The following is a 27,895-nucleotide window of genomic DNA, read 5'->3' as shown; positions in this document are numbered from 1 at the left end:
TGGTGCTCATCTTTGCTGTCGGAGCAAAGGTATCCTCGTAATGTTTCAGTGATCTTGAGTGACAAGACCATGATGGCACCAATCGTGTGCTACCCTTGTTAGATGGAGGGTAGCAAATTTGATGGCATTTTTGTTCGTCATTGGGTTGAGTGATAAATATGTATCCAATTTTTGAATCCACGATTGCGCTGAAGATTTTTCGTTCCCATCAAAGTGTGGTAGTGTCATTTTACTCAACCTAGCTTTGAGATCTTTGTCAGCATGCCTCTTTCTTCTATTTGGGTTAGCTTGAATCCTCACCTCGAAATATTCTTTAAAAGGAATGCATTCTTGAATCCTCACCTCGAATTACCACTCCGGATGTCTTTGAAGTTCCTTGTTGTGTGAGTAACGTTAGTTCTTGTAATGAAGGAATTAATTACGAGGATACCTTTGCTCCGACAACAAAGATGAGCACCATCAGATTAGTCCTAGCCATGGCAGCTCAGTGTGGCTGGAAGGTCCATTAGATGGATGTCAAGAGTGCTTTCCTGAATGTTGAGTTACGGGAAGAGGTCTACATGACACAAACTCTTGGATTCAGGGTTGCTGGAAAAGAACACTAGGTACTCAAGCTGGTCAAAGCACTCTATGTTCTGAAACAGGCTCCTCGAGAATGGTGCATGAAAATTGATAAGTACCTCACAAATCAGGGTTTCCAGAGGAGTCCTTCTGACTCAAATATGTATGTCAAGACTACTGGTAGTGATATCATCTTTCTAGAACTTATATATGTTGATGATTAGATCATCACTGGCAGTTCGACATCTTTGAATTAGGATATCAAGCAGAATTTATGCTAGTCTTTTGACATGACCGACCTTGGGCTTTTGCACTACTGCCTAGGTGTTGAGGTTTGACAATAGTCTCATGGCATCTTCATCTCTCAGTCCAAATATACCAGGGCTTTGCTAGACAAGTTTCAAATGTGGGATTGCAAACCTGCATCTACACCTATGGAGAAAGGCTTGAAGTTGTCGGCCAAATCCAGTTCTCCAGTTGAGAATGAATCGGATTCAGGCAACTAGTGGGCAGTTTAATATATCTCACTGCCACTAGACTTGATCTGAGCTATGCAGTGAGTTACATTTCCTACTTCATGACAACTCCTACATCAGATCATTGGGCTGTAGCGAGGCAGATCTTGTGCTATGTCAAGGGTGCTTTAGACTCTGGTATCCTTTATGGATGGACCAAAGATCCCAGACTCATCGGTTTCACAAATTCGGATTGGGCAGGCTCTATTGATGACAAAAAGTCCACATCCGGGTGTGTCTTCAGTTTGGGCATAGGTGTTGTCACTTGGACTAGTAAGAAGTAAGAGGCCGTAGCTCTTTCCTCGACCGAAGCTGAATATCCAGGAATAGTCAAAGCAACTTGTGAGGTGGTTTGGCTTCAAAGGATGCTTTTAGACATCTAGATGTCTCAAGCAGGCCCTACACCCCTCCTCTGTGACAATCAATGGGTGCTCAAACTCGCGAAAAATCTAGTCTTCCATGAGCGAACCAAGCATGTTGAGCTTCATTGTCACTTCATCCGCAAGTTGGTTGAAGATGGATCCATGGATTTGCAATATGTTCCTATTGAGGACTAGACTGGAGATATCCTCACCAAGTCCCTACATCTGGATAAGCTCGTTAAGTTCAAGGGGTAACTTGGTGTAATAGACAGATTGACCATTAAGGGAGGGTATTATAATAATATCTTTAGTTATTTATTTAATGGTCAATATTGTATGATATTGTAAATATTAGGAGTTTCTAATTTTGTTTCAGCTGTCGACTGTTTCCTTATGGAAACATCGATCTTGTAACTCTATAAATGATCTTTTGATCATTCATTTAACTCATTCAATTTATACAAATTATCTGTGTAATACTTAGTTAGTTCCTTTTCCATAGTTTCCACTTTAACTTACCCAATTTTAGTGGGACTTGATTGCTGAGCTATTTGCTCTTGAAATCTTTGCATTTGCTCATCTACTTCAGCATGCAACTTCTATGTCATCTATACTAATTCATTGACCCTTTCGATAAGCCGACTGAACAAAAGAAAATTGTATTCTGGTGGGTAGAATACTTCTAGAAATATGGTCTCCATACCATAGAGGGCTACTCGCACCTTGCTATCATTTTCAGTTTACCATGTTACTTTTATCTTAGGAGTCAAGTTGTTTGGCCATCCTTTGGAGAGAAAAATTCCATTGAACTCTTCTTGACATCTTTCCTTCATGAACTTTAGGATGCATCAAGCCTCTTGCACAACCAGAGAGGAATGAGTGTTATCTAATGTTTTGGAAATATTAGATACCTCCTATATAACCATAGCCATTGGTTCCAAATCCTGTACATATTGCTGAATGGTACCCAACGGATTGTTTTGATTTGGATTAGAAAATTTGGAGTAGGCAAGTTAGCAGATAAGTCGATGGGCTCTTGCATCATTGTAGGATGCTGCTAGACTAGGAAAGGTTGATCTTCATGCTTTGGCTCCATGTTATGTGTAGTTTCTGGAGTGGAGCATGCCTGGTACTCTCACTAGTGAATTGAATCACCGTAGGTTGTTCTATTTCTTAAGGAGGGCCCAATGGAGGATATTCTTGTATCTCAACAGGAGCCCCTAGTAAGTTTAGCCATAAATCTTTTTTTTTGGAAGGTTCGACTAATAAGGTGACTGGAAATGAGGTAGCAAGAATGTCACTATGTACAAAAATGATTTCCATAGTAGAAATATTTCCTACAACTGGGAAATGAGCCTCGATTTTTGTAGACATAATTTCAGCTGAAGGAGTGTTCCTAGGTGTGGTGGCTAATGTAGATGTCGACAAATCAATTGGCTCATATTTGTCCTCATTATTGTCCTTTACTTGTATCCCTATGCTTGCATTTCTTAGGTGCACACTTGAGTTCATCACTTGACTGAGCTTTCATATTGTGATGTCCTCATCTTTAGCCTAAAGGTTAATAAACAACAAACAATCATGTGTCCAAGGGTGGCAGCCTTGAACACCTCTGATAAGTTTAGGAATCACAATGTGTACATAATATTTCAAGTAGGTAGTAGTATATTATATCAATAAAAGATTGTAGCATGGAGAACCATTATGGAAAATCGTCTTTTTCCATAAGACTTCACGATTTTCCTATCAGGTATCCAAGAGAAGCATAGTAGATCAAGATGTAACAAAGACTAGCAGTCAATATGTTATCCATTCTCATGGAAAAGAAGTCTTCTAGAGCGTGCAACTCACCAAACTTACATGATGTCAAGTGTGATGACCTTAATCCATCTTACACATACATGGATCATGACTCTACCATTGAATGACCTTGATCAAATATGATCAACATAATCAATAATAGATTCATCATCAGATATGTTCATAAGATGATATTTCAACATCATCATCAAGACAACATGAAGGAGGTATGATCCTGTTGTGACGTTTTCACACATCGCCCCATTGCAAATAGGGACCCATGTTTTTTGCTCATTTTTGCTCGTTTTCGCTTTGCTTTTTAGGGTTTTGGTTTGAATCCAGTCGGTTTTGGGAGCTTTTTGAATTTCCTTTTCTAGAATGCAAATTTTGAATGCAATGAATTCGCCAGAATGGTCTATTTTCAATTGGAATTTTGAATGCAGAGCTTAAATTTGTCTAAGTGTTGAAGATGAAATGTGAATTTTTGTCCAATTGAATATTTTTTTGACCAAATTTTGACATTTTTGATTTTCGATCCTAGGCATTTCAAATGATTTGTTTTCGCCTTGTGAAGTGTTAAAATGTGTAAAATCATGTTATTTTGGCCTGTAGGAGCAAAATCGCTCCTGTCCCTCAGTGAAGGACGGGAGCTCGTTTTCAAATATTTTACTATTCTTGTAGGGTCAAGATGAATTACGAATTGGAAGTGATGGAGAAAGGCGAGATCTTTCCATTGAATATAAATTGAAGATTTTCATGAGCACAAAAATGCCTCCAGGGGAAAAATCGCTCCTGTCCCTCAGTGAGGGACCGGAGCTACAAATCCAATTTTGCTTTGTCCTTGCAAGATTTTAACGTCTTGACGATGTGAAAAGGTCCAAAGAGGTGCATTTTATCAAATGAATATAACTTGAAGCGCTGTCGGGGAGATCAATAGGGTGGCAAGTCCGGCTTGAGTGAGGTCCTGATCCTGAAATTTGGCTAAGTCTGGAATGTCCTGACCCTGAAATTTGACTAAGTCTGGAAACTGAAAAAACCTCCAAAAACTAGATTTTGCAATATAACTCCTGGAGGTCTGAAACCACTCTCAAACATCCTAAAAGTATATATGGAATATAACTTAAAGTATAAGTATGTTTCTTCTTTCTTATACTTAAATGTTATATTCCATAAAAATTATCCTGATAGAGAGTGCGAAAAGTCAAATTTCGCTCGTGTCCTTCTCCAAGGGTCCAGAGCGAAAAGCGCTCCTGTCCCTCTCCAAGGGACCAAGGCGAGTCGCTCGTGTCCCTCACCAAGGGACCAGAGCGAAAATGCTTAGTTGAGCCATTCCTGACCTTGTTTGGACGAATCGAGACATCAAAGGCAAGGAAAGAGGCGAAATGAACGCGTTTAAGACAAATTGAAGATTACCAAATGCCAACAAGGGACCAAAATGCCTAGGTTCGCTCCTGTCCCTCAGGGAGGGACCAGAGCGATTTGCATAGGATCCTTCATTTTCCTTCAAATGCATGTCAAGGCAAGTTTACACAAGATCAAGGACGTCCTTTAAGAGGCAATGAACGAGGAACCAAAGTTGAAGGATGACGCATTTCGGCTAGAGCTTCAAGATCGCTCCTGTCCCTCTCCAAGGGACAAGGGCGATGATCCTTCCAGACATCCATATGCCTTGTGGAAGCCAAGTAAGACAAGCATGGAATGAAGAAATAAGACTAATGTTCGCCTTATGATGGAAATTTGAGAACAAAGATGCAAGATCAAGAAGAAACAATGGAGATCGCTCCTGTCCCTCAGTCAGGGACCAGGGCGATGAGGTACGTATCTTTCATCTTCAAAATTTGGCGCTCAAACAAACATTTTGAATTTATTTAAATGCTAAGAAAATCGATAATTTTTGAAAATTCAATTAAATGGCATTTAAATATTGCACTTAATATTAGTTAATTGTTTTTGCCTTGTAAAAAATCGAAATTGTTAAATTAAAAAACGTTGGCAAATAATTAATTAAGTTTTTTAATAAAAATTGAGTGGAGCGCTTGATATTTATTTGTTTATTTTACTAAAAGTCGGCCTTTTACTTTATTCTAAAATTCGCTTTTAATTACCAAGTCGGCCTTAGGGTGAATGATGAGAGGCGCTTATATAAGGGAGGTGAAAGATTTTATTTTCACATTATCATTTTTATCATCTCAAGTGCGATTTAAGGAAGACAAAGGGAGAAGTGCGAAGTTGTGTTCAAGGAGGTGCGAATTTATATCCAAAGGAAGGCGTTAGTACTATCCAAGGAAGGGCGAACTTGCCAAGGACATTGAAGAACACATCAAAGATATCCCCAAGGGTGGCGAATTGGCAAAGAGGACGTTCCTTACCCTTGAAGATCACGTCAAAGGCTTCAAATTTTGATTTTTGCCTAGGCAAATTCCTTATTTTGCATTTTAGAGTTAAGCTCTCAAAGAGGTATGGCGATATGGATTTTTTGTTTTGATTTTGAGCATTGATCGTCATTGCCTTAATTTTGAATTTTGAAATTTTGTTTTTCCTTAGCTCAATTGTTTTTAGGAAATGGTTAACAAAGGACTTATCATTAGGTTTCCTAAAAATTTGCTCTCTAATTTATGTTATGTATTGCAAAATCATGTTACTAATTTTGAAATGTTGTGTAGGCATCAAATGGAGGTCTCTTCAAGGAAAATCAAGCCGGATCAAGGACGGTCTTCGCCAGGACGGTCAAGCCAAGACATGGGCGACCTCTTTCAATCCAGTGTTCCAAGGCGAGGTACATCATCTTCTTGCACATCAAGGACACAAGGAGTTAGAACAAGGGCTCGTTGAAGAAGCAAAATAGTTCCAGATGAATTCATTAAAGCAAGCTTCTCAACAACATCAAGTTGAATATCTACCAAGTTACAGGTGTCAAGTGAGGTGGCGTCCTAGTCATCATTTCTCCAATCAGTGTGGTCCACCTCAGCATGTCCAGATTCAATGTACTTAATTCATGGAAGGTGGCACAAACTCCGATGTACCTACCCCGGCTATCCATTGGTCAATTTTTCTAGAGAGGACATGTGTCCAAGCAATACAATTTTATCATTGGTCAAGCATTAAATGTTATGTAATGGTTGTAACAAACCCTAATTAGGGTTTTCATTGTAAAATCTTGGCCATTGATCTTGAATTGATCTAAGCCATCAAATTGTATTGTGGGCACTATATAAGCCCAGGCATTTTCATTTTGTAAAGGCTAATTAGCAATTGTTAGAGATAGCATGTAAATAGTTGGAAGAGTTAGAATATAGTTGATAGAATAGTAATTAGAGTAGAATAGGAGGACAAGGCAAGAAATTGTTGCCATTGATTGTAAACAAACTCCATTTTCATTGAAGTAATGGTGAAGTGTGTCGTTTCTTGCAATTTGCATGGTTTCTTGTTGAGTCTTCAATCTTAAGTGGTAGATGATTAGATGAATGGAGGAAATGTGATTGATTGATGGTGGAATTCGTATATCCATACTACTAGCAGTTTGTTGATTGCAGACTTGCCTTGCGTAGTCAACTGGAATCATTCAGCCTAAGCTCAATTTCAATTTGTCGCCTCTTTATTGATATGCATCAACTTGGATGGTATCTATGCCTGTGGTGATGATTTGAACATCATAAAGCTCCCCTTAGAAGATCGCACTAGTCTTGTGTAGATGTTCCATTGATGTCAAAACAAGATCTAGTTAGAGTTTCATCAAAAATCAAATCATTGCTCCTACATTCTTAGTATTAGGATTAGATCTTCTCTTCGCCCTTATCCTTTTTCCATTTTTCAAATCTAAGTTAGTCAGAGCCTGTGTCCAGCAAAGCAGATCGGAAGTTCAATCATCACATGTAAGTCCCCTTGTGATCCCAGCAAATCACATCATACCACTGGAGCTTGTCCACACGTAGAGACCCTACATCAAAGAACCTTGGAGTCTACCTAACTGATCCTTTACGCGAATCTTCAGCAGTTAGAGACTATTTTCTCAAGAGAGGATAAGATGCCTATTGGTATTTTATTCTGTGTATGATTGTGTATAAAATACACGTCAACAGATCCATACTAAAACAGTGATCATAATACTAATGTGTTGACGTGTGTTTTGTACACGATCATACACAGAATAAAATACCCAAAGGCATCTTATCCTCTCTTGAATAAAGCCTCTAACTGCTGAAGATTCGCATGAAGGATCAGTTAGGATGACTCCAATGTTCTGGTTAGTAGGGTCTCTACGTGTGGACAAGCTCGCCGTGGTATGATGTGATTTGCTGTATCCTCAAGGGGTCTTACGCTTCCGAAAGCCTAAGATTTTACTAAACTAAGAAGCTTTTTTTTAAAAAAAAATGACAAAAGAGAAGGGTTTTCAAGAGGTCTAATCTAGTCTAACCCTAAGAATGACTTAGTGTGAACAAGACTTGGCAAGATTCAACCAACTTCAATTTAGCCATAAGATAACAACTCAATTGAAATTGATGCGATCTTCTAAGGTAACGAAATGATTTTCAACGCATCAAAGATCAAAGACACTACCACGAAGGTACATATCCAAGATACAATAATGTTTGAAGGTTAAATGACTCAAATATCTCCAGTTGACCACGCAAGGCGTTCCTACAATCAGCAGGAGGCTAGTGGTTTGGATTACGAATCCTACCAAAGATCAAGTCTCACACTATGTCCTTCAAATTAATACACTACTTTGATTGAGCATGATTCAAGTAAATTGAACAACCATGAAGATAACCAAGAAAATTGCAACAAAACACCATAACTTCAATATTTCATTGATTTCCAAGTCATCATGTATAGCAATTGCTTGAATTCCTTTCCTCAAAACTCAATCTTGCTACAAAAAAAAAATTGCTTCTAACTCTAATCTCTCTAATACAACAAACTCTCTGATATCTAATTATTACAAATGAAATGAAAAATGAGGGTATAAATAGCATCCTCAATTACAATGAAAGGTCCAGATTGAAAGTAGATCAACAGTCAAGATCATGACACCTAAACCCTAATTAGGGTTTGTTACAAATGGCCTCCTTTTTACTGAACAATATTAAATGCATAACCAAATATTAAATTTGGCACAAAGACCTAGGAGACATGAACCAATGACAAATAAGATGCCATGTCATCTATAACAACCTATCATCTAGAATCTTATTCCCTTTCCAATTCTCTTTTTTAGCATATGCAATGAATCTTGATACGATTCCTTCGATCTCTGCAATTGGAATCTCGGGAAGATTCTTCATACTTTCTTCTAAGTGAATGACCTGATCGAATGCATCTAGAAGAGCTGCGTCCCATGAAGTTTCAAGTTCCTTTGTTCTTTCAATCAGGAGCATGGTGGCAAACATCTGATCATATTGCTCGTCTGTAACATTAGCGTCCTTGCAAAAGATGACCTTGATTCTATCCTCTAATTCCTGCATATCCACATCTGTCTCGACCTCGATCCTCCTGCCAAGAATGGTATGAAGTACCTCAAATACTCTGTCTTGGATAGGATTGATCACCTCCTCAACTTGGCTACATTTAGTACTGATGTCCTCGAAGAGAACACTCTTCATATGGAGTAAGGTTGACCACTGAAGCAAACTGTGAGGTCCTCCATCCATGATCTTTTCTTGCGCTAAGACCTTCCTTGATGTGTGCCTAATGACTTTCAAGACCGGAATGATAACATCTTTGGTATGAGTGAATGCGGCTACTGTTATCATCAAATTGTGGATTATCTCAAGAACCTGGATAGCTTGATGAATAATCTTCATCATCCTTGTTACAAACTCTACGACAACTGTATGAGATTTATCCATCCAAGTACTTGTACGCTGGACCATATTCCTGAATCTTTCTGCCTCATTAATTGATTGAAGTGGAAGTGCCTGCACTGGTGATCTAGCTGGATCCTGACGTCCCAAAGGCTCATTGAGATGACTGAAATATGTCCTCCATGCACCTCTCTCTCTCTCAAGCTTTCTATTCTTCTCCATTTCTTCTCTAAGTTTGTCTTTCAATGCCTCAAATGAATCGGTGGCATCATCCAACGTTTGCTCAGCTGTGGATGGTCCTAGCTCAAAAGTCTGTATATCATATTCCTCTGCTAGGATCTCTCCCTCATATTTGTCTACTGCCGGTGTAGCTATCTGCAGTTTTCTGGATCCAGTCTCATCTCTAATCATCTTAGACATCTTGGTAGCCTTCTTCTTCTCTATTACTTCGTGAGAATGTCCAACAAGGCTTTCCAAATCAATTGCATTATCTTCGTCTTCTATCACGATCACCTTGGTTAATCTTTCCTTCAACCAATCTGGGATAGCTGATCTTGTCTCTTGAACTTGAATTTCCTTATGTACTATTTCTTCTTGTCTGGGAGGAGATGTTATTTCATTGTCTTCTCTATCTTCATCTAGCTCATAATCTTGGAGAGATCCATCTGGTGACCCTTGCTATGCCTGTCCTCCTTCCTGCCTGTCGTTCTGTACCATCGACTCCATGGATTCTTCCACTTGAAGTGTCCTCTTCTCTGGTCTAGAAGAAGTACCGGATGATCAATCTCTGTTAGCCTCTTGTTTCTTCTTGGAAGATTCTCTCTTTCCAGGTCTCTCTTTCCTCTTCGAACCTCTTGGATGGAGATTGCCCTCACTGGCACATCGAAGGTTACCTTCACCTGAATTTCTAGGATTAGGATTGCCTTCACTTACACTAGCTCCAGCTTCGGCTGGTTTCTCTTCCAAAGTGAAAGTCATAGCTATGCCTTGCTCTCTCAACTTCTGATGTTGTACGTCAACCCATCTGCGAGTACAAGACAAAACTGGAGCCATCAAAGTATCTAGATCCACGACCTCAGGCTCATTCCAATCCAACCTTATTGTTTTACTTTCTCGATCATAGGATGACTGGATATGTCTGCCACTGTCCTGAGCTTGGTCGGCCACTCTGTAAATCCTGCATTTCCTGATGAAATCCAAAGGCAATCTAGAATGCATTTTTCGTTTCACTTCAAGATCATCTAAGAGATTCATCATAAAATCTTCTATTTGGTACTCATGCTTAAACTTCCTACCGACTGTCTCCTCTAAATGTCCATGTGGATCAAAGCTTTCTCTCAAAGCAAAGGTTGAAAAAGAATACAAGGCTAACTCCTTCTCTGCGTCATCCATGGCTAAAGCATTAGGACATACCTCAACTGAATTGCCCAAAATGATAGGTACTGGAACTCCATTCCCATGTCTGTGTCTGAATGCCTTCGCATACGCTGCCAACTGTCTTGTTACTTCAAGTAACATAATTCTGTCTGTCGGATATCTCGGCAACATGTATGGAGGTAAAGGACATCCATGCACTCTAATATAAGTGAACTTCGGAAATTGGATAAACCAAGCACCGTACCTCCTCACCAATTCCTGTGCATCTTGAGATAATCTGTTGTGAATCCCACCTTGCAACGTCCTTGTGATGTTCATCGTGAAGGTATCATTAACTAGCTTGTAGTTGCTCCCTGGCGGATGATGCAAGTAGGCATAGGAATCACAAGCTCTGACCTTGCCGGGTCCTCTTCCAATCACTCCTCTATGAGGTAGTCCTGCGTACTCAAAATTCCTGATCAAGGCATAGATGACGTATGAACTCATGTGGAAGGACTTGGTAGCCTTGAGTCTCCTCAACTGTACGTCTAAGCAATGGCTAATCATCCTAGCCCAATGTATCGTACCCTTTCCCTGAACAATCACCTGGATGAAGTAGAACATCCACTTCTCAAAGTAGAAGGCATGAGGGGCTCCTGTAACTCGGTTGAGCATCGTGATCAAATCTCTGTACTCCTCCTGGAAATCAATCCTGTGCGGTGTGTTCGGGATCTTGCTTAGACGGGGACGGCTCTTGAGTAACCAGTTCTTATTAATTATGCTTAGACAAGCATCTGGATCATCTTCGTACATTGACCTGGCTCCCTCTATGCTCTTGTATATCATGTCTCTGTGCTCTGGAAGATGGAAAGCTTCACTTGTAGCTTCCTCTGAAAGGTACGCCAAAGTGTTTCCTTCATTGGACACGATCGTTCTGGACTGAGGGTCATAATGACGAGCACACTCGATCATCAACTCATGGCACTGAACAGCTGGAGGAAAGCCGGCCGCCTTAATGATGCCACTCTCGATTATTCTTCGGGAGACAGGTGATGGCTTGCCAATGTAGGGGACCTCTCGAAATTTCTTCGTGCTAAAGTTACCCAAGTTGGTATCTCCAATGTTGCTCCACTTCGACACGATCTTGGTCTCCACTTCTTCAGTCTTTTGATCTTCTTTCATAAGAGCTGAACGACTGGTGGATGCTCCCGCCTTCGGGGTTGCCATACCTACACAACATTTCATAATGAGAAGCTAGATCTTGCAATATATAACATAGATTAGAGAATAGATTTTAGGAAACATCATGATAAGTCCTTGAGTTATCATTTCCTAAAAAAAAAAAACAAAAAAAAACGATTGAGCTAGGGGAATTCAAAATTCAAAATTCAAAATTTAAGCTATGACGATCAAAACTAAAACAATAAAACCATTATCGCCATACCTTAGAAGAGAGCTAACTCTAGAATGCAAAATGAATAAAATCGCCTAGGCAAAATTGATATTAGATGGCCTCAACGTGATCTCCTCTTCAAGTTAGCAACTTCGCCACCTTTTGGGATATCTTTTACGTCCTTGGCAAATTCGCCCAAGTGAAACTTCAAGTTCGCCTCTCCTTTGGATAGTAGTTTCGCACCACCTTTGATAGAATTCGCACTTTAAAACACAACTCGCACTCTTCCTTTTGTCTTCCTCAAATCGCACTTGAAGGATAAAATGGTAATGTGAAAATAACAATCTTCACCACCTTTTATAAGCGCTCATACCTCAATTACTACTAGGCCGACTTGGTAATTAAAAACAAATTTTAAATAAAATATAAAGGCCGACATCCATAAACCAAGCGCTTCATTTAATTTTTTAATTGATTAATAATTAATTATTAAATGCCTTTATTATTTAAATTGTCAAATTCGATTTTTACAAAGGCAAAAATAATTAATAAATATCAAACGCAATATTTAAATGCTAATTAATTGAATCTTTTAATTTATCGAATTTTAGCATTTAAAATAGATTCAAAATGTGTTTGAGCGCCAAAATTTAAAGATGAAAAAATGCAAACCTCATCGCCCTGGTCCCTGACTGAGGGACAGGAGCGATCCATCATCTTGGTCTTGATTCTTGCATTTTTGACGTTCAAAGTCTCCATCTCCACGTTGATTTTGCCATTTTCGTTGGGTTCTTCGAGCTTGATTGATTTGCTTGTGTGAACGAGTGCCCTTTATGACCATTATCGCCCTGGTCCCTTGGAGAGGGACAGGAGCGATCTAGATGTTTTCACTTAGATCTTGCATCTTTAATCTCCAATTTTCATCATAAGACGAATAATAACATTATTTCTTCATTCTATGCTTGTTTCACTTGACTTCTACAAGGCATTTTGATGTTTGGAGGATCATCGCCCTGGTCCCTTGGAGAGGGACAGGAGCGATCCATGTGTTTTCTCTATTTCAAGCTTAAATTGGTAACATCTTAACGTTCACCTCCCTTGTATCGCCTTCCAAATGATGTTTTAAACCTTGTGCAACTTTGTTTTGACGTGATCTTCAAAGGATAATAAGTGACTTAACAAATATTGCCCTAGTCCCTTGGAGAGGGACAGGAGCGATCTCGTGTTTTCTCCTTTATCTTTGTAACTTCGAACTTCAATCTTCATTGTGAGGGACAAACAATGTTATTCTTCCATTCCACTCTCGTTTCACTTGAATTCTACAAGGCACTTTGATGTTTAGAGGAATATCGCCCTGGTCCCTTGGAGAAGGACAGGAGCGATCTTTGTGTCCTGGCTCAAATTTGCAAACTTTTAACCTTTGTTCTTCGTTCATTACCTTCCAAATGACGTCCTCGATCTTGCCTATCTTTGCATTGTCTTGATTTTGAAGGAGCATGAGTGTTTTAATGAAAATCGCTTTGGTCCTTGTCCAAAGGACAGGAGCGATATAAGTTCCTTGGCATAATTGATAGCATTTTGACGTTTGGAACCTTCGTATATCATCTTCAAAAGATACCTTTGACCTTGTGCGACCTTGCAAAACCTTGACTTAACGTGGTTTTGGAAGGATTTGGCCAAAATAATCAATATCGCTCTGGTCCCTTCCTGAGGGACAGGAGCGAACTTCAACGTTTTGAGCTAGTCCTTATTTCGACCAACTTGCAATTAATTTTTATCGTGCAGAATAAAGTCCCTTGATCCTTCTTAATCACTTGATACTTGATAAACTTTTGAAATCTAGGCATTTATGAGAATTTCGCTCTGGTCCCTTGGAGAGGGACAGGAGCGAATTAGGTATTTTAGTGCAAATCCTTCAATTTAGTGACCTTTGATGCCTTGTATTTGATTGAGACGCTTTCAAACGTCCTTGCCACCTTATGTCCGAACTTGGAGTGCCTTGGACTTGAAGAAAAGGCAACATTATCATTGTATCGCCCTGGTCCCTTGGAGAGGGACAGGAGCGATCTTGGTCCTGTAGGCTTCATTTCACTTTATCACCTTCAAAAATTATCTTCAACGGATTCGACTCACCTCCTTTCTTGCCTTCAAACATAAAACTTGCTTGATCTTTGCCCAGAATATACCTTATGAAGAACTTCGCTCTGGTCCCTTGGAGAGGGACGGGAGCTACAATGGTTTTCGCCCTGGTCCCTGACTGAGGGACAGGAGCGATTTTGGCATTTTAGTTCATTCTCCTTCATAACGGCATTTAAAGTTATATTCATTTGATAAAACATCTCTCCTTGGACCTCTTCAAATCATCAAGTCGTTAAAATCCTGCAAGGACAAAACAATATTTGATTTTAAGCTCCGGTCCTTCACTGAGGGACAGGAGCGATTTTGACTCCTGGAGGCATTTCCGTGTTCGTGAAATTCTTCAATTTATATTCAATGGAAAGATCACGCCTCTCTCTACTACTTCCAATTCGAAATTCATCTTGACCCTGTAAGGACAGTAAGATATTTGAAAACGAGCTCCGGTCCTTCACTGAGGGACAGGAGCGATTTTGCTCCTACAGGCCAAAATATCAAGATTTCACAAATTTAATCACTTCACGAGGCAAAAACAAATCATTTCCAATGCCCAGGATCAAATATCAAAAAGGTCAAAATTTGGTCAAAATTACTCAATTGGACAAAATTCACATTTCATCATCAACACTTAGACAAATTAAGACTCTGCACCCAAAATTCCAATTGAAAATAGACCATTCTGGCGAATTCATTTCATTCAAAATTTGCATCCTACAAAAGGAAGCTCAAAAAAAAACTCTCAGGACTAACTGGATTCTGGCCTGAAAAGAAAAAAAAAGAGGAACCCTAAGGCTTGACCCTAAATCCAGACAACTGGCAAACTACCAAAACCCTAAAAAACGAAGCGAAAGGCGAGCGAAAAACGAGCAAAAAGAGGGGGTCCCCATTTTAAATGGGGCGATGTGTGAAATGGTCACAACATAATGATACACAAGTAGTCATGAAGATCTTTATCATGAAGGCAGCACATATCAATGCCTCATCAACCATACATCCATTCCTTGTTATCGGTGTCATAAGGTTTCAGATGGAGTACCTTCAGGAATCAGCCATATAAATATATACAATTTTCTCACTATCACCATTGCTGGTCCAGGATTAAAGATCCGATTAACGCTTGAACAATAAATAATCAACAGTTCGGTTAAAGACCTTAACAAGCCACCATCGATTAATAACCTGTTTTCCTATAAAGGGATGTGATTTGCATAATAGACTAATCTGTATAATTCTTGGAGTGATATGATTAATGAAGTAATTGCAAACAATCACAGCGATTAGAACACTCAACCAATAATGATGGAAAGGTGTGATTTAGAAGCATTAATCATTATTTATGACAAGAGGTGATTAAGGGGATATGTCTCTTCACCACCAAAGGATGTTACCCTTCAAGTGTACAAGATATATGATGGATATCCAATCCATTCCATCAATCATCGAATCAGTCTTATTTCTTATTCTTATCCTTTTGGATTGTTCTAGTTGAGCAGTTGATCGTGTGTCAATAATCGGTTGCATATAGAAAAAGATCTAAATCAGAGAGAGCATCACCATTGTCGCAGGCTTCTATAGTTATATCAGAAACAACACCATTACTTATTGTTGCAAGAACATAACTTCAGATCAGGGGCAGCAACGTATCACTGTAAGTGATATTAGCATACACATTTGCATATTCATAAAGGCATATAAGAGACAGAAGACCTTCATATCAATATGGGGAGATATTTGTATGAATTTAAGGAAACAAATCAGACACAGCATCAACAAGACATTGCAAATTCATATCGACTTATCAAGAGGAGATTTACATCAGTAAGTCTAGTGAGACAATAAGGATTTCTTTGCATATTTATCAAACTTTCATATCTGAGATAGCAAGATAATCTTATCATTATTGTATTAAGTAAACCAAATCATCTTGCCTAAGTTTTAGAACCATATCAGAGATAGCAGCCATTTTGGTTTTCATATATCTTATAATATCAGCATATTAGTAATATCAATTGTATTTTGTAACGAACATCATTTGTGAAGTGGTTATCAACTTCTATTATTATTACCTTAAGCATTATTTAAGATTATTGAGGAAAGAGGTCTCTTGCAATTGATTCTTATAAGTTTTGAGGAAAGAAAACTCTTGCAATTGATCATTGATAGATAATTGTTCCAATTTCCTAAGTTTGACCATAGAGGGACATCACAAGTTGTAAGAAACCATTGCATTTTTTGGTTATATTGCATTGTTCCTAAAACGGGAAATTACAATGGTATCAGAGCTAATGAACCTGCTAGCTTATGGGGAAAACATTTCAGGCGGGCAGAAGCTGAGGATCATTTAAGGACTGGTACAAACTCAATACTAAAATAAATCCATCCATGGCGCAAAATAACAACACTCTAGAGAAACTGACTCGTTGTTGGGCATTCTTAAACAAGTCAATGATAATGGCAACAAGGGAGGTAATAAAACTCAACCTATCAATAATTAAACTCGAAATAAGCATATACTCACAGCAAGTTCGAAATTGCTAACACCAACATTTCCATCTAGAGTTGAACGTCAAAGCAATGAACCAATGTTGGTGGAACTACACAAGCAATTTCGTCAAGATTGGATAAATGGAGGATTACAAAATGATATGCTGCTTAGCGACTACATAGATTTAAGGATGAAGTACTCACCTAAAGAGCATAAAGGTCACCACCTTGACCTAAGGAGAAAAATTGTAAGGCATGAACACTTGAATGAACAAGAGAAGAATGATTTTAATATTGCATCAAGAACTTCACACACACTCATCAATCCAAAAATCACAGAAAATATCATTAGAGGTATTGGAGGTTGTTACATCAAAGGGAGAAAGCTTAAAAAGTTAACTGCAAGTCATCATCAAGCATTACAAGAACAAGAAGATTAGAATATAGTCAGCAAATGTTTCAAGGAGCCAAAGATACAAGGAAAGAACATAGAAGCAGTTGTTTCTTCATACGATTCTTCTATCACAAGTGAACTAAGCACATGGAGTCATGAGGATGGTGAGGTTGACACGAGGATGGTGAGGTTGACCTTATGCCATCTCAAGGATCGTGCAGTGGGAATGATATAATGGAACTTGAATCTATGAATCATAACTCAGATTATGTGAAGTTGCTTAGTGATGAGGGTGTCAATCAAAATTCTCTTTCACCCCCGGAAAAATACTTAGCATCCATCGTTGTGAATGAGATGGGTAATGCTTTTGGTGCAAGTGAATCAGATGTTACTTCTTGCATTCAGTGTCATCACCTTGAGAAATACAAACAAAGAATGGTCACATTGAAGGTATTGGGAGTTGAGATATCAAAGTTAGTGAACAAGGATAAATTTCATCTTGCTAATAATCCATTGTTTAAAGTTGAAGTGGATAAAACTTATGAGATCCCACTTTTTGAATGGAATGAAGAAGATCTTTTGGACTCATATAAAATTAATGATGAATATAAAACTTGGGATATGGAACCTTTATAATGGGTAAAGAGAAATTTACGGCTTGATGAAATAGAGTCTAATAAACAATGGAGGTGTATTGGAACCTTCTAAAGACTGGGAGCTTGGTATCTAAAATGCTTGTTTGCAAGCATCTCCAAGAAGGGGAGATTTTGACGTCCCATCTTTAACCTAAAGGTTAAAAAACAATAAACAATCATGTGTCCAAGGGTAGAAGCCTTGAACACTTCCAATCAGTTTAGGAATCACAATTTGTGCATAATAGTTCAAGAAGGTAATTGTATATTATATCAATAAAAGGTTGTGGCATGGATAAACATTATGGAAAATCGTTTTATTCCATAAGACTTCATGAATTTCCTATTTGGTCTCCAAGAGAAGCATAGTAGATCAAGATGTAACAAAGACTAGCAGTCAATATGTTATCCCTCCCTCAAGGAAAAGAAGGCTTCAAGAGCATGCAACACACCAAGCTTACATGATGTCAAGTATGATGACCTTAATCGATCTTACTACCATTTAATGATCTTGATTGAATATGATCAACATAATCAAGATTAGATACATAATCAGATATGTTCATAAGATGATATTTCATCATCATCATCAAGGCAACATGGAGGAGGTATGATCCATACTAAAGCAGTGATCATGATACTAATGATACACAAGTAGTTATGAAGATCTTTATCATGACGGTAGCACATATCAATGCCTCATCGACCATACATACGTCCATTCCTTGTTATTGCTGTCATAAGGTTTCAGACAGAGTACCTTAAGAATCAGCCATATAAAGATATATGATTTACTCACTATCACCATCGCTGGTCTAGGATTAAAGATCTGATCAAGGCTTGAAGAATAACTAATCAATAGTTTGGTTAAAGACCTTAACAAACCACCAATACCATCGATTAATAACTTGATTTCTTATAAAGGGGTGCGATTTGCATAATAGACTAATCTGTATAATTCTTGGAATGATATGATTAAGTAAGTAATTACAAACAATAAGAACGATTAGAACATTTAACCAATAATGATGGAAAGGTGTGATTAAGAGGCATTAATGATAATTTATGACAAGAGGCGATTAAGGGGATATGTCTCTTCACCACCAAAGGATGTTACCCTCCAAGTTTAAAGATATATAATGGATATCCAATCTATTCTATCAATCATTGAATCATTTCTTATTCTTATCCTTTTGGATCTCTCTAGTTGAGCAGTTGACCATGTGTCAATAATCGGTTGCATATAGAACAAGATCTAGTTCCGAGAGAGCACCACCGTCACTGCAGGCTTCTACAGTTATATCAGAAACAGCACCATTACTTATTGTTGCAAGAACATAACTTCAGATCAGGGACAGCAACGTATCACTGTAAGTGATATCAGCATACACATCTTCATATTCATAAAGGCATATAAGAGACAGCAGACCTTCATATCGATATTGGGAGACTTTCGCATGAATTTAAGGAATCAAATCAGACACACCATCAATAAGACATTGCAAATTCATATCGACATATCTGGAGGAGATTTACATCAGTAAATCTAGTGAGACAATAAAGATTTCTTTGAATAGTTATCAAATTTTCATATCTGAGATAGCAAGATAATCTTATCATTATCGTATTAAGTAAACTAAATCATCTTGAATAAGTTTTAGAACCATATCAGAGATAGCAGCCATTTTGGTTTTCATATATCTTATAATAACAGCATACAAGTAATATCAATTGTATTTTGGTTTTCATATAAGATTATTGAGGAAAGAGGTCTCTTGCAATTGATTCTTATAAGTTTTGAGGAAAGAAATCTCTTGCAATTGATCGTTGATAGATAATTGTCCCAATTTCATAAGTTTGACCATAAGGTGACATTATAAGTGGTATCAGAGCATTGCACTTTGTGGTTATATTGCATTGTTCTTAAAACGGGACATTACACATATCTGGTGTAGTCCATAATAAGACAATAGGCTAGGAGGAGTCACTTTCAAAATTTGATTGACTCTTGTCCATTTTGGCTGTGAGGACTTGGGTGAAGATGACATCGAGAAATAATGCAATAGAATGCTGCATCATATAAAAAACTTTAAGCTTCAGGGATATGAACTCCTATATACTTTTTGATAAGAGCATCACTCAGTTGTAAATTTTTCCGACACTGAGGCCAATCATATAGTCGACCATTCATATTGCAATATCTGATGCGTGGTTAGCACCTGTCAACCAGCACTTAATCATATTCCCAATTGTATAAATCAAAGATAGCAAGTGTCGTTGAAATTGTCTTATAATATATAATTTGTCTTAATATCCTCAATTACACAAGTTCATAGCAAAACCAGATATTGTAATTCTAAGAAAATCAAGTAATCGTCCCATTAGTCCTAGTTATCCTAAAAGGGGACATTGTAGTGGTATCAGAGCATTACATTTTGTGGTTATTTTGCATTGTTCTTAAAATGGGACAGGGACAAATGTTTACTGTCTGATTCTACTTGAGTGAATATCACAGAGTAAACAGTATAATGAATACAGAATTCCAATAATAATTCACTATAGCAATTACATAAAGATTTGCTGATTCATTTCATTCATGATATGTTAAAAAATTAGCTCAGAAAATTCAATACATGCAGTCCTCTGATCATGTTTATAATAGGAATATATATAAGATGGCGGATGGTTGTTGAGGCCTACCAACTGTTGGCAATTATCAACTGCATACAATTGGGAACTTACTTTGTCGACTAACAAGAAAAGTAAGAGAAGTATTTACTGACGACATAGAAGAGTATACAAACATAAAATGAGAGTTTACAGGTGTGAAATGAGCAAAAGATTAATTGCATATGGTTGAAGTGAAATCACACATATTTAAATGAAAGCATATGGTTGGTTGTAAGAAATGTTCGTTGTCTTTACACTTTCGTTTATGATTTTGTATCCTTCAGGCCTTTTGTTGTAATGGAAACATTCGACAATGAAATCATAAATGTCTATTTTCTTTATTGTTGCTATGCTCAAATCAATGAACTTGTTACAACAAATCAGTAGTTACCTTGAATTTTGAGGTCATTTATAGCTAAGTTTATATATGATGCATGCACACACACATATACATAGATATGTAATTTATATATATGTGTACATATATTATACATTACATACATATAGATATACATGTATACATTACATACATATACATATATGTTATTTCCAGTGAGAACAAACAAATTGTGTTATTTGCATTACTTTACTATTGAGATTTCTTTTCTAATAATTCTTTTCTTGTTGAAAATTTGAGCAAAACTCTATTACCGCATTGACTGACTTCATGCTTGTGTGGGAAATATACATCTAATTCTTTGTTACTTCCCATTTTCTATTTCGAATTTTGGTTCAGTCTAGTTTCAGTTTGTTTAATGGGTTGTGCTTGTGGTAGTTTTGTTCAATATATGGTGGTGAAATCAACTTGCAGAGTTTCCTGCTTTGCTAGCTGCTAACCAATGTTTTTCTCTTCTAGTTTGATATTGACTCCACCTCCAGAAAGAGTTCCCATTATAACTCATCTTTCCGAGTACAATGAAAAAAAGGTCATATCAGCCATCAAATTTGAACTTGCTCGAGGTGGCCAGGTTTTCTATGTACGTCCCCGAATAAAAGGTTGGTACTTGATGCTTGACAAGTGAAATGTTTATTTCACACCATGGTGCTATTAAAAGTTCTATGGAAGGATAAATGCATCAAGAGATTTTGTTTTTCTGATTATCTTTGACTCTTTCTATGCACTTTCTTTTCAAATTGCACCAGCAAACATTTTTTTTTGTGATAGATGGACTAATATAAATATTTTATGGAGTGATTACACAAGTCAAAAAAGAGTTGGAAAAACAAAACTGGTGTAGAGCACAGATTTACTACTGAGAGGTGGGTGCGGGTAGGTGGTGGGGGGGAGGGAGGGCTGGGCGAAGGTGGAGGGGGGTTGAATCAGTAGTAAATAAATCTTAAAACTTTAATCCAATTAACCTCTTTTGTTAATTTGTTTTAAACCTGAAACCTGAAGTAAAACACCAACTGAAAAACTGAAAAGAAACACTACACAAAGAAGACAACGCATAATCGAATACATGGAAACCCAAGATGGAAAAAACCAGAGTGAGAAATGCTTCTAGGATCTACTGTCCTAATCCAGCCTCAGAGTTAAAATGTTTTACAAAGATTTTTAGGGCACCAACCCCAAGGAATCACCAAATTCCAGTGCTCCACGAAAATATGTCCCCCCCCCCCCGTCCCCAAAGCCCATCCCCCTGTCTCCCTGTCCCCAACGGCCGTGGAGCATTGCCAAATTCCTTATAAGAGCACCAGCTCTCTCAAATCAATTGCTTATCAATTATCATCTTGAATATCAACACAGCATCTTTGAAGCATCAACTACAAATCAATTACAGATTTTAAGTCTGAAAGACTATAACATTGAATGAAATACAAACTGAAATGTCAAAAGACTTTGGATATAGAAATCAGTCTTGTATATCATGAAATCAATCTGCAAATAGAACTTTATGTTCTGTCTTCAACCTCTAAATAATCCTGATCACATAACTTGGTCACAAATTTAACAAATCAGTACAAAAGATATGTGCTACTGCTGATTCTGTTCTCAATCTGAATCTACATAAACTTATACAGCATTCTGGAATCTGATCTCAACAATAAAAACAGATTATGCATGGCTGCTAATGATGAACTTATAACTGAATGAAGAGTGGTTACAACTGATGTGATTAGAAGTTATAACCGTTATGATTAGTTTCTCTTCAATAAATGTTTTATTTTGCTGAGAAATACATCACCTTATCTTCAATAATAATGTGAGAAATGCTCACAGAACTTAATTGCGCATAACGGCAATCATTCTGAACCAAAAGTTTGATGTACCCTTCTAGTTGACATCTGTCAGCTGAGTAGATTAGCCTATCACTGACCCTTGTAGGCTGATGAGTTTGGGTAGAGGGTCCTCCAGAGTTTGATTCACCACCTTCAGAGCAAGCACTCCAAGTCTGGTCTTCGTTTGAGGTCTCCAGGATTCCGTTTGAGATACTTTCTATTTTTAGCAGTCATGCTATTTATAGCCAGTAGGTTGGGCAAGGATAGATTATGGTTTGGCAGTCTCCAGTTCAGACGACAGGCATTTTTGATGAGTACTTAGAGAGATATTAATATTTAATTATTTTTAATTAAATATTAAATGGCGAACTTTAATGTTTTAATGCTTTAAAAGTCACTTTAAGTTATAACTTAAGTGAGGGTCTATTTCTCATCAGATGGGGCCAGTTTTTATATTAAATGGAAGATGATTTATTTTTTTGACACTTCAATAGTCAAAAATAAATAATAAAAGTTAAAACATCATTAAAGGCCAAATCACACCTTTCTTGGGAATCGTGCCAACCCTAAATGGAGAAGATTAAAGAAGATTTAAGGTCTTCTTTTCATTATGCTAAGTTTTGATATTTTTGTTTGGAGCTCTGAGAGGAGTTTTTGGCCAAGGGTTTCAGCAGAAGATTCTTCTGTAGTGATCAGAGGTATCGGTACAAGAAAACGTGGGATTCTTGTACAACAGCATCAAAGGCTGTGGAATATTAGCTGATCTTGCTCTTCTAGTTGGTTTCATTCAGGAGCCAAGTTTGTGCTTATTAATCAGAGAGGCGCCGCCTTTTCTCCAGTATTAGGTTGCAGCAGCAAGAGGGAAATAGAGGCATCCATGAGAGATTGTTTATCGGTGGCTGTACGGCTGCCTGGAGAGTAGTGCCAAACACCAGAAGGGCTACGATTTTCACATTGGAGGAACCAAAAAAATATAAAAGAATAGCAGAAGGGACGCCTTGCCTATGTCTCTCCATCGGGCTAACCTGCAAGTGATTCGGGTCAATTGGGAATAAATTATGGCTTGCTGTCATAAAAACTGTGTATGACCAGCAATAAGGGAATACGGGTTTTTACAGAATGTCCTGGTATTTGTCAGTTCTTCTCTTGCTTTGTCGTTTATGTATTGAGCATGAATAAATGATGAACAGATGTAATAAGGGTTTGATTAGTATTGTTGAGTTATAAATTGATTTCCAGCAAATACCCATAGTTGCTTTTTGTGCTTAAGTTTGTCAAAATTATATTTGTTGTTACAAATTTGCAAAGAACACACTTGAAACGCAACAGGTTCAGTTAAACGTCAGTTGTCTCAGTTGAGGGCCTTTTAAGGTTCTTACAAAAAGTTTCAACATTTATCTTCTCAGCCAAGAAATCAAATAGCGATGATGGAGATTAAGATGTTATTTTCGTGTATATTCTGAAAAGGAAAAAAGAATCAAACCCTTTCCATTCCATGCTACGTGTATGTCAAACAAGATCCCATGCCAACTATCGTGCAAAATACTTTATATTTTATCTTGAAACAGTTTCATGATAAAACGGGCTCTAATCTGAAATAATCTCAATTGAGCATATAATTTATCTGAATGACATAATCTGATTAATCATAAAACAGTAATTAAAACTGATGATTTGATTTGACATCAATGACAAACTAGTTTAACAACTGGAAACCTTGAATAATATCACATTGGAAGGCAAATCTAGCATCTTTACCTTGAGTTTGCAATCCAAAGAATCCCTTATTTTCAATTAATCTGAGGCATACCTATTAGCTTGTCCTATAAAATATAAAATGTGCAAAAAGTTAATACTTAAGTGATTCTAGCCAAAAGATAGGATTATCAAGTCAAATCATTGGTTAGTACTTATTTAATTGTTGACCACAATTATGCATTTAATTGTTGAACATAATTTTGACTGCAATGGTCAGCATATATCTTTGCCATAACCAATGCCAACCAAGTGTTAACTTAGGCAACAAGTATTTAGCTTGTTTATATAAATATTCATTTATTAAAAACTTGCTTTATTCATGACTACAAACAATGTTGATAGTGTGCAATGAGAAAATATCTCTTTATATTTATACCTTCTTTTAGCTTGATTTTGCATTCTTGCTGACAACTATCAGTAGTAGTATGGGCTCCAGACAAGGTAACTTGTCAGATTAGAACAAGAAACTGAAAATTATGTGTTCTTTTTAGAAGGCTGGGTTGGGTGGAACTGAAGCCAATGTAAAAGGTGAAGTAACTTCTAAATGAACCTTTCAACTGATTATAATCCATTTCTGATTTCTTGTAGGCTCTTCAAAACTTGTCATTTTTCTTATGAGTGCTTTATCAGCCTTGGCTTTGTTGTACACATGGATTTTTTCATAATTTTTCAGGTTTCAAGCCAAATTCTTGTCTTTCTGTCAAATCCAGTGGTCATGTTTCAAAAACTTTGTCTTCTTTGTCCGTTTTGTTGTTTCTCATTAATATCTTTGCAAATCAATGTACACAGCTTTCAAACAAATTTTCCAAGGAGAAGTAGAAGGAGCTGAAAGATAAGTGAGGAATTACAAAAGTGGACTACAGTGCAGAGAACTGAGGATGATCTAAATAGTGCGGGGCAGTACAAGGGCATGTGTCCTTCTATAGGAATGTAAAGTTTCAAAGAAAAACATGCAATCATAATATATCGGCATGTTGCACAACATTGAAGGAGAATTTTTCAAATTCAAAAAATGCATTTTCTATTGCTAGGCACCTGGCATAGCATGCAAAGACAAATTTTCAAGTCAAATTGCTTGCTGGTGACGACTGTAAAACATTTTTGAGAGTTTGAACCATGCATGAATGTATGAAAGTGCATCCTTTATAGAGAGAACCATTGAGCCAAGTTAGGGCCTTGTTGGTGAAAAAATGCGGAACTGATTGAGAAAATGTCAAAAAATAATTGAAAAACACGTGATTCAAGTGTGATTTTAATGCGACTTATCACGATTTTAATGCAATTGTAATGTGTGTAGGCAGGAATACATTGGTCAAAAACGTTGACCACAATTGGGAGAGTACTAGTCTTGGCTGCATGCCTTTTCTCTCATTGTTCTTGATTCTCCTTGATTCTCCTTTGACCCCACTTCTCACTCATTTTGATAAGGTGAGTAAGTTGCAGTCTTGACTGAATATCTCTTCTCTCATTGTTCTTTATTCTCCTTCAACCCCACTTCTCACTCATTTTGATAAGCTGAGTAAGTTGTGCTCTTGGCTGCATGCCTTTCCTCTCATTGTTCTTGATTCTCCTTTGACCCCACTTCTCACTCATTTTGATAAGGTGAGTAAGTTGTGGCATGAGTGATTTATGTATTTAATCTACTACCACTTCTAGTAACTTAGGTACTAGAGTGTGGTTACAAGGCTGCCTTCATTTGCTTTTTGATAGTATTTTCTTGGGCTGTATCTTTGGTAAACATCCCAATCAGAAGTTTGACAAGAGTAAAGCATGGAGGGCTACTTCAATTCTAGAGTTGATTTATAGTGATTTATCTGGTCCATTTTGGCATCTATCATTCACTAGGGCTAGATACATTTAGATTTTCATTGATGACTTTTCTAGGGATACATGGGTGTAACTTTGTAAAATCCCTTGCTAACTCTGATCTAAATTTTCTGATTAGAGGCTCAAGGAATATTGTCAAACACTTTGTAGACAATGTCTAAACTTGCTATTATGAGTTTTTGTCTATATTGTTTCGGTCTTGTATGCTGTACTTGATGTTTTTGAATGCTTCTAGCCAAGCTTGCAAAACTCGGTGCATCAAAGATAAAATCGCAAGTACTCACGAGCCATAAACCCTCGCGAGTCACTCGCGCATATACTCGACGCCAAGTATTTGATAAAATCGCAGTGAGTTTACAGCGAAAATATCGCAGAAAATCGCTAAAACAGGGGGAAATATTCGGCGCGAAAAACAATATTAAGTTTTAACTTAAAAAAAAACCTAAAACACGTCTTCTATTTTCATTCCAAGCCACGACAAAAGGTAAAAAAGACGACGCAACTGGTGCAGAAAAAATCGTGCATGACTAGGGCACAAAACGGACGATTGCAGGAGCAAAGGTTGCAGATTTTTGATGTGACTAGGGGAGGTAATCGTAAAACCATGGGCGAGTGCACAAATCACAGATTTCAAAGAAATATTGCAGGTTTATTATGAATTCTTTTTATATTGAAACAAGCAATTCAAAAAAATTTCTCCTACGATTCAGTTAGATTAAATTTTAAATTATAATATAGGTATTTTTTGGCATTTTCTATTGAAAGTTAAACATTATTATTTGTTTGGGGTGAAAAAACCCTTAATATATTAAAAAACATGTGTGGTTTTGAATAATATTTAAAAAAAAAAGTAATTTCAAATGTTCGATAAAGTTGCCGAGTATTGCCGAGTTTTTCCCAGAGTTTTGGTGAGTCCCGAGTTTTTAAAAAAAATTGGTCTTGCCGAGTCATTGCCGAGTTCGAGTTTTTCAACCTTGCTTCTAGCAATGCAAGATTGACTAACAATGACATAGAAATGATATGCCAGCTGTTTTTATGACTTTTCACATGCATATAAATGACTGAAAATATAAACTTCAGCTACTTGACAAATCATCAAACATTTGGCATGCATCTATTCATCCCAACAAGAAGGTACAAGAAAAGACACTTACAGCCAATAGACATTTAGACAAACATGTGGCATGCATCTTGAGATAACCAATATGCAGCAATTAAGCATTTTGACAAACAAATGGCATGCAACCTTGTACTACCTTCATTCTATGCTAAACCAAATACAAGTTGGAATGCACAATGCATATGATGATTACAACTAACCAATATTCAATGCCAAGACTCGGCTCACAATCAAAATGCCCTCACAAGTCTGATAAAATGTGCATCTACAACAACAACTCACAGATCGATATGAAAATGCAAATAAACAATAAGGAACCTGATGTGCAAATTGATATGCTCTGTAACAATGCTGCAACCTTTGATGCTGATGAAACTTCACAATATTTGATGAAATTATGCCCTCTATGTATGCCGCCCTTGCTGTAGTATATCAGTCCTCAGAATTAATTAATTACAGCCTTGAAACATCTCCAATTTGTTCCAAAAATGACCCCCAATATTCATAAATTTGACTGCTGGTTACAGCCAACTCAAAAGCAACCCTCAGAAGATCTTTCACCATCTCAGGTAGCTGTCACAATGAAGATACTACATTCTGCAATGCCCTGATTTGCAGAAATGCAGAAACCCTTGGGTTTGCCTTCTCCAAATGCCAAGAAATCATAAATGTCAAGTTATCAAATGCTCATAGAATGAATGGCTCAATTCCTAAGGCCGAATATCTATATAACTTCATGAAGAAGTCGATTTCCGTCCAAAAGCACATTTAATAATAATTAAATGTTATTACATTTGCATCTTTTAATATTTAATATTAATACCTTGGTCTTGACACCTCATAAAGTAATTCAATAAATGGCC

General features: G+C 37.3%; 1 protein-coding gene across 1 annotated transcript in view; it reads left to right on the top strand.

Moving 5' to 3' along the window:
* LOC131073944 (ATP-dependent DNA helicase At3g02060, chloroplastic) overlaps window positions 1-27,895 on the top strand; it is a 228,435-nt gene that overhangs the window by 116,776 nt on the left and 83,764 nt on the right. The window contains exon 6 of the mRNA XM_058010469.2: window positions 20,964-21,103. Coding sequence (XP_057866452.2) covers window positions 20,964-21,103 — 140 coding nt within the window. The remainder of the gene's footprint in view (window positions 1-20,963; window positions 21,104-27,895) is intronic.

The sequence above is a fragment of the Cryptomeria japonica genome, chromosome 9 (genome assembly GCF_030272615.1).
Source record: "Cryptomeria japonica chromosome 9, Sugi_1.0, whole genome shotgun sequence".
Taxonomy (NCBI): domain Eukaryota; kingdom Viridiplantae; phylum Streptophyta; class Pinopsida; order Cupressales; family Cupressaceae; genus Cryptomeria; species Cryptomeria japonica.
The sequence above is the reverse complement of the archived record's forward strand: the minus strand, read 5'-3'. Positions and strand labels throughout refer to the sequence as shown.